This window comes from Echinops telfairi, unplaced genomic scaffold (assembly GCF_000313985.2).
Source record: "Echinops telfairi isolate 266 unplaced genomic scaffold, ASM31398v2 ScPeMD7_5;HRSCAF=22, whole genome shotgun sequence".
Taxonomy (NCBI): domain Eukaryota; kingdom Metazoa; phylum Chordata; class Mammalia; order Afrosoricida; family Tenrecidae; genus Echinops; species Echinops telfairi.
In genome coordinates, this window is record NW_022103901.1 from 12,878,759 (window position 1) to 12,886,696 (window position 7,938).

At 61.1% G+C, this 7,938-nt stretch overlaps 1 protein-coding gene across 1 annotated transcript in view; it reads left to right on the forward strand.

The window, feature by feature from the left end:
* The window catches only part of HIP1 (huntingtin interacting protein 1), a 135,639-nt gene that overhangs the window by 118,087 nt on the left and 9,614 nt on the right, over nucleotides 1-7,938 (forward strand). The window contains exons 14-22 of the mRNA XM_045284676.1: nucleotides 1,265-1,366; nucleotides 1,605-1,748; nucleotides 2,076-2,211; nucleotides 4,254-4,340; nucleotides 4,525-4,632; nucleotides 4,731-4,867; nucleotides 5,226-5,336; nucleotides 6,135-6,193; nucleotides 6,960-7,053. Coding sequence (XP_045140611.1) covers nucleotides 1,265-1,366; nucleotides 1,605-1,748; nucleotides 2,076-2,211; nucleotides 4,254-4,340; nucleotides 4,525-4,632; nucleotides 4,731-4,867; nucleotides 5,226-5,336; nucleotides 6,135-6,193; nucleotides 6,960-7,053 — 978 coding nt within the window. The remainder of the gene's footprint in view (nucleotides 1-1,264; nucleotides 1,367-1,604; nucleotides 1,749-2,075; nucleotides 2,212-4,253; nucleotides 4,341-4,524; nucleotides 4,633-4,730; nucleotides 4,868-5,225; nucleotides 5,337-6,134; nucleotides 6,194-6,959; nucleotides 7,054-7,938) is intronic.

A 7,938-nucleotide genomic window follows, 5' to 3' on the forward strand; every position in this document is an offset into this window, starting at 1 on the left:
GCCTTTCAACCAGCACCACATGTGATTATCGGCCAGGCTGGCACAATTAACTAACTCAGGCATCCACTGGAAATTAACAGAAAAAGTAGCAGGGGAAACCCCGATGTCGAAGTGGGCGACGTATGGGGCTGCAGATGGAAACCAGTGGCTGCTCCTGGGGAGAAAGATGAGGCTTTCTTACTCCCAGCCCCAGAAACCCCATCCTATGGGGTCACTGCGAGTCAGTGTGGACTCACAGCCGTTGTGTGAGACTGGAAATAAGGTGTCCAGGTCGGTGCCCAAGAGAAAGGTGCTCAGCCACTACCTGCAAGGTTGGAGGCTTTGAGTCCAGCCACAGACAGCTGGGCAGAAAGGCCCGGTGACGACGTGCTTGCAGAATAACCAGCCGCGCCAAAGCATGTGGACCCAAAGCCCTGCTGGCGTAATAGTGACACTTGGGGCTGGCCACCGAAAAGTCAGCGGTTCACAGCCACCAGCCGCTCTGGGGGAGAAAGATGAGGCTCTCTCTATTCCCATAAAGAGCTAGCCTCGGAAACATACAAGGGTCGTTCTCCCCTGTCCCGCGGGTCACTGAGTTGGCATCTGCTCGGTGGCAGTGAGTTTATTGATTTTATGTACTCATTTGGGGTCTGATACCCGAGGGGAGAGTTGAGCCGGCAGCTCTGAGCCGAGGGCAGGGAAAGCTGTGTCAAAGAACACGCGTGCTTCAAGTGGGGACACACACAGCTCGGTCCTTCCTTCCACCCACTGGGTTTTGCCAGCCTGCCGGTTGTGAATTCTTGGCGGCTGCATCGCAGTCTGCTCTCGGGAAAAACACCCTCAGGAAAGAAGTTGGAGGGAGGTGCCCTCCCGCAGCATGCCGGGTGCTGGTGTGCCGGGGTCGAGGTCCAGCCCAGAGTGACGTGCTTTGGGCTCAGGCCGCATTTGGGAACTTCAGACGGCAAACTCAGGGCCATCTAGATGGCCCCTGGCCACCCTGTGGGTTTCCGAGACGGGAGCGCCTGATGGGAGGAGAGGCCTCTTCTTTCTCCCAGGGAGCAGCTGGTGGTTTTGAACTGCTGACCTTGGGGTTGGCAGCCCAACTTGTAACCACTATGCCATCAGGGCTGCTGACGGTCCCCCAGATTCCTCCTTGGGAGTAGACTTTTGGTGTGTGTGGTGGGGGTCGGGGTGGGGAGTCCTTGCCTCCTCTTGTCACAGTACTTTATATCTGTTGATCCCTTAGCGCCCCCCGGCCAGTCACCCTGCTCACCTTCTCTTTCAGACTCAAGAACAGACGGAGGTGCTGGAGAGCTTGAAGCAGGAACTGACCACGAACCAGCAGGAGCTTCAGCTTGTGCGAGGAACCCTGGCAACGTCTGCCCAGGTGAGTGAGCCTCTCCTCCCTTCCCACCCCGGCCCTTCCTCCCTAATGTCTGTGTTGCTAGAAGCTACGGCCCAGCCCCAAGCCGGCCCGGCCCTAGTGTCCGCTCAGCGAGTGAGCGAGAGAGCAGCTCCTGTTGCTTGTGACTTTGACTTTCGACCTCTGGCGAGGGCACCAATCCAGTCTCCCGCCGTCGTCGTCACCTCTGCCCCCTCCCTGTTCACCGGCCTGCCCCTTGCAGTCAGAAGCCAAGTGGGCCGCCCAGCTGGCCGAGCTGGAGAGGGAGCGGGATGGCCTGGTGCAGGCCGCGGCACGGCGGGACGTGGAGGTGGCCACTCTGCAGGAGCAGCTAGGCCGCACCCGGCAGGAACTGACCAACACACAGGTGAGTAGTGGGTCTCAGGGAGAGGCTGTGGAAGGGACCGGGGGGCTTTGGCCTGAGTGCAAAGGCCTCTGGGAAGCTGGCAGCGTTCCAACCTCCAGCCTGGTCTGAGTCATCGCAGCACAGGGCTCTCAGAGAGGCATGCCCTGGGCCTTCAAGTCCATGTCATCCCCCGGAAGACCACTCCACAGCCACTTTCCCGGTGTCATGGTAACAGGATCGGGCTGCGTCGTGAGCCACTGTGCTCCAATGCCAGGCATCCCGGACAGGTGCTGGCCGAGGCTCCGTGGGGGCCTGAGGCAGACTCTCATCTCCCTGGGCCATTTCTAGGAATCAGCCGAGCGACAGGCGAAGGGCCAGCGGAAAGTGCTTCTCAGGGAGTGCAGGCAGGCCGCGGAGCGGGCAGTGCAGGAGGCCCTGGGCCAGCTGGAAGAGCCCACACTGGCCAGCTGTGCTGGATCTGCAGGTACGCTTCCACCCCGGCTTCAGGGTTTTCTGAAGCCTCCCAGGGGTGCTGCATGTGCGTGCCACACTGGCCACACTGCGAACGGGCCCCCGCAGGAGCAGAGCCCTGAAGGCACAGGGGAGATGGGGCGGAGGGGCAGAGGCCCTGCCGCAGATACAGGGGCCCCCAGGCAGAGAGGATCTGGGCGGCCCCTGGCATAGAGAGGGGCAGATCTCACGGCGGCTCCTTTCTGTGACGCGGGAGGGAGGGACCGTGTGGCAAGCCAGGCCCCACTGGCAGAGGGGGCAGGAGGGGGGGAGCCACCGCAGCTGCGGGGCTTCATCACATGAAAAGGCCCCAGTTTACGAAGGTGCGGCAAGGCTGGGAGCCACCCCCCTCACCCAGAAGCAGGCGCACCCCCACCTCACTGAGGACACCCACGATACAGGGTCTGTGTTTCTGAGGGGAGGGAGGCGGCTCGAGCCGGGTTTGGGAGGCTTTTGCAGCAAGGAAGAAACTCGAAGTTAGAGTAAGAAGAAAGCTAGCGTTCACGGGAGGAAACCCACAGGGGCAGCTCTCCCCTGTCCTGGGGGTCACTGGGAGGGGTTACAGTCAAGGAAACCCACAGGGGCAGCTCTCCCCTGTCCTGGGGGTCACTGGGAGGGGTTACAGTCCAGGAAACCCACAGGGGCAGCTCTCCCCTGTCCTGGGGGTCATTGGGAGGGGTTACGGTCCAGAAAACCCACAGGGGCAGCTCTCCCCTGTCCTGGGGGTCACTGGGAGGGGTTACGGTCCAGGAAACCCACAGGGGCAGCTCTACCCTGTCCTGGGGGTCACTGGGAGGGGTTACAGTCAAGGAAACCCACAGGGGCAGCTCGATCCTGTCCTGGGGGTCACTGGGAGGGGTTACAGTCCAGGAAACCCACAGGGGCAGCTCTACCTGGTCCTGGGGGTCACTGGGAGGGGTTACAGTCCAGGAAACCCACAAGGGCAGCTCTATCCTGTCCTGGGGGTCACTGGGAGGGGTTACAGTTCTGGAAACCAACAAGGGCAGTTCTACCCTGTCCTATAGGGTCACCGTGAGGGGTCACAGTTCAGGATACCCACAGGGGCAGTTGTACCCTGTCCTGGGGGCCCCTGTGAGTCAGGATTCACCCGATGGCGGTGATAGCTTCTTAGAGTCAGACTCCCCCAGTGGCGCAGAAAGTTGGTTAAGCGCGTGGTCACTAAGAGGAAGTTTGCGGTTCAAGCTCACCCATGGATGCCACAGAAGAAAGGCCTGGAAGCTCACAGTCACGCCACCCCCGGGAGCTCTGCTCTACTCTGCTCTGAACCCCAGGGTCACCAAGGGTCAGGATTCACTTGGCAGTGATGGGTGTGGGCTCTGAGGGAGGGGCTCTGTGGGCACGTGATTCCGTAGCGGGGAAACGATGGAACAGCATGGTCCTGTTGGGGACACATACTGTGCCCCAGGCCCAGTGGTGTTCTGCCAAAGGCACCAGGAATTCAGCACAGTTCTGTTTGGGAGCGCTGTGGACCAGGCACGGTTCTGAGGACTCCAGGTACCATGGCCCAGGTGCTCCCGGCTGTGGTACCATGAGGTGGAAGCAGGCTGTTCCCTGCTGTTCAGGCGAAGAAGCAGGCAGCCTTGGAGTCCCACCCAGGCAGTGTGACCCAAGAGGCCATACAGCGAACACTTGCTCCTGGGCCCCAGGGCTCCGTGTGCAGAGGCACCTGGTAGGAGGTGCCGTCGAGAACAGCGCATGGCTGTGGATGAACAGCTGAGCGTTGGGGCCAGCTGAGTGGGACTTGCTAGAGAGCTTGGCTCAGATGTGCTGGCCGTGGCCAGAAGAGAGAAGTGGGGTCCCCACCTGGGGTGCAGCTGCCCTCTCTCTTGGCCAAGGGACCAGACAGGCAGAGGAGCTAAGCTCTGGGTGCCCCAGTAGGAGGTGGTCTCTCCTCCCTTCCCCATCTTCGGGCACCCCACATGAGCTGGCCATTAGGGGGCTTCCCTTGCAGGGACGAGGTCAGCACTGGGCTGAAATCCGTGTCCCCTCCCGTAGATCACCTCCTGTCCAGTATCCGCTCCGTGTCCAGCTGTCTGGAGCAGCTAGAGGAGAGCCGGAGCCGGTACCTGGCCTGCCCGAAAGGTAAGGTCATCGGGCACCGCTGGGCAGGGTCAGCGAGGCCGGAATGTGGACAAGAGCGATGGGCTCCCATGTGCCCGGCACAGCGTGTGCATACCTTTCAGGCGGGCAGGAGAGGACAGTCCCTCTGCCCGCACTGAGAGCTGTGCCATTGCACACACATACCCATCCCCGCCCCTCCCAGCAGAGCTCAGCAAACTGCTCCACTCGGTAACCCTCCTGGCCCACCTGACTGGAGACGCCATTCTCCAAGGTGGCGCCACCTGCCTTCGAGCCCCTCCAGAGCCGGCTGACTGTGAGTGCCTGGGGGACCCTTGGGGGGACCCGACTTCTGAGATTGGGAGGTGGTGGGGAGCCCCAGGCCTGAAAGTCTGTCGCCGTGCACGCCCCCAGCACTGAACGAGATCTGCAAGCAGTATGGCAGGGACACGCTGAACCTGCTGGCCTCCCTGGAGGAGGAGGAGCGCCTCCCGCAGGCCGACTGCACCGCCCTGTGGACCTGCCTCAGCAAGATGGCGGCCATCGGCCAGGTGAGGACGGAGGAGAGCCAGCGACTTGCTGGGGAGGTGGTGACATGGTCAGCCAGTCCCTCCTGCTCTGCTGAGGGGGTCCTAGAAAGCAAGGATGGAAGGGAGACGGTTCACTGAGAATCCACTTTGTGGTCAGGGTGCCATCCATCCTGACTCACAGCGCCCCCTGCTGTCTCTCGGTAGAGCATTTCCCAAGGGCGGCCTGGTGGTTATGACTTGGGCTGCCAACCGCAAGGTCAGCGGTTCAAAACCACCGGCTGCTCCTCAGGAGAAAGAGGAGGCTTTACTATTCCTCAGGTGGCATGTCGGCCCAGGGAGAGCAGAGAGTTTGTCAAGGGTCATGTCACGCTTGTTACAGGAGCTCTTACCCCGAGGCCTGGACATCAAGCAGGACGAGCTGGGGGACCTGGTGGACAAGGAGATGGCCGCTACTTCCGCTGCCATTGACACAGCTACGGCCCGGATCGAGGTACGGGCCTTCGCGCAGGGCCTCCTGCGCTGAGGCTGGGGCACCAATGCCCTGCCTTCAGCGCCCATTTGTTGTATCTTAGCCATTCGTTATGGCTCCAGGGGTCCCCGTAAAACCAGGCAGAACCCAAACTCTGAGGGGTAGAACCCATGAAGGCCCTCGCTTAACGGAAAGGGAGCCGCAGGAGATAACTCTGGTGTCTGCCATCCTGGGTCCACATTCCATACGGGTCACTTCCTCGTTGTACCACTTCCCGCCGGCTACATTCACTTTGCTGAGACTCGGGTGCTCTTTCTGTATGATGGTAATGACCTCCTGTAGATGCTGGGGGAGGTCAGTGAGCCAACAGACTCTCCCCTCGGGGCCCCACATGCACACACTCCACGGTACCCCTAATTAGTAGTAACAGCTGTCTCATGAAAAGCTGAGTGGGGCACTGTTTGAGCCCCGATGTGGAAGTCTCAAGCTCCCCCCATGCCTCACCACCTTGATCTGAATACCTGCCGCTCGGGCCTGGTCGTTTGAGTGCCACGGCTGTTGGCCTGGGGGCCCCAGCTTCCAGAATGGTGTGCGCAGCAGCCCCAGAACCCTTACTGTGGAGGACCTTCCTGATTGGAGAGGCCACCTGCTGTCGCCAAATCCCAGCAAGAGAGGCCAGAGGTCTGGACTCTTCTCACAGAGTGCTTGGACTGGGTGGGCCCCAGTCGTCTGGACGTTCCCGGCTACCATTGGACACGAGCCTCAGAGAGAGCATGCTGTGCCCAGGCCGCGAGTAGAAACCCTGCTTCTTCTCCACAGGAGATGCTCAGCAAATCCCGGGCTGGCGACACCGGCGTCAAACTAGAGGTGAATGAAAGGTCAGTCTGTGCCACCAAGGAGCAGCCCTGGAGGCCCGAGGGGCAGCGGTCTGTCTTGGGCTGCGTTGTATATCCATGCCCACGAGGGACCCAGATCAGAACACCAGGAGCCACAGGGCAGGGCTGAGATGCTGTGATCTCTGATAAGCTAGCGCCTTCCCATTGAGTCTGACCCGTAGGGACTCTCTAGGACAGAGGAGAGCTGCCCTTGTGGGTTTCCAAGACCTTAGCTGTACGGGAGTGGAAAGCCTCTTCTTTTCTGCCATGGGGAACAGCTGGTGGTTTTGAACCACCGACCTTGTGGTGAGCAGCTCAATGAGTAACCCAGTCCCACTAGGGGGCTCCCATCGGCGGTCCTTGCTCACCTTGTTAATGGCAGCGATAGCACTGCTCTCGCAGGAGCGGGGGGGACGAAAGCCTGGGGTTCCCCTTCCATGTTCCTTATTGGACTCACAGCCCAGTCTTCTCGTCCACCTGCCGTTCCTTCCGGGCGTCGCTCTCAGAGCATCCCAGCCAGTTCGGCTCCTTCCTGGCCCGTTCCCTGTAGGACAGGGTAGACTTGCCCCAGGGAGCTCCCGAGACCGGACTCTACTGGAGTCGAGAGCCCCGACTTTCCCCCACGGAGCAGCTCGCTGGTGATTTCGAATGGCTGACCTTGCAGATGGCAGCCCAACCACTGTGCCACCAGGGTTGTGTCTGAAGCCTGAACAAGAGAGAGCAGGCGTCTTCCTCACTCGTGCCCTCTGCGTCCCTGGTCTGTCTCCAGGATCCTTGGTTCCTGCACCGGCCTGATGCAAGCTATCCAGGTCCTGATCGCAGCCTCCAAGGACCTGCAGAGAGAGATTGTGGAAAGCGGCAGGGTGAGTGGCTTCCTCTCCCCGAGTGGCTGTAACTTGAGAACCACAGGCCGGGGTCCTTCAGAACAGCAGCGTCCCCTACACCATCTGGAGCCCAAAAGTCCAAAGCAGGGTCTTGACGGGGGTCGGTTCCTCCCTTGCCGGGAGCCCCAGGAGTCCTAGGGTCCCTTAGGGATCCTCACGTGGGTGGCCCCTCAGGCGTGCATGCTCTGGGTCTGGGTGGCCTTTGCCAGCTGCCCGAGTCAGCCCGGGTCCTGGCGACACCCTCCAAATAGAGGGGAATGGCCCAGGAGGGTTCTCAAGGCTTGGCCTGTCGGAAGCACATGGCCACACCCCTGTCCACAGAGGCTCCTCCGGGGAGGCTCAAGCCATCAGCCTCTTAGCGAGAGGAAACGCTTAACCCTGTGCACCACCCCGAGGCACCTCTCTTGTTGCCCCTGCCGCCCTTTCCGTAACAAGATGCGAGGAGGGGCTGCGCTACGTGGGCCTGGTTCGGGCTGGTGGAGTCCATGCCGTCAGACCGCGCAGTGGAAGGTGATGGCCTTCCATCAGATGAAATGTGATCCACGGCCCTCGGGATGACTATTCCAGTACATGCCCATGCACACACACATGCACACACCCCGCTCCCGACTCCCAACGACCCTGTAGGGCCCAGTAGAACTGCCCCTGTGAGTTTCCGAGATGGGAGCTCTCGACAGGAGTAGAAGGCCTCACCTTCCGCCCACAGAACGGGTGGTGCTTTTGAACGGCCAATCCCGTGATGTGCAGCCTAGCACGCTTAGCCCCGCTACCACCACCACCAGGGGCTCCTGCTTAGCCCTGCACAGCGGGGGTGTGAGCCTGCTGGCAGGTGAGACGTCACTCACGGAGTGGCAGCAGGTCCGG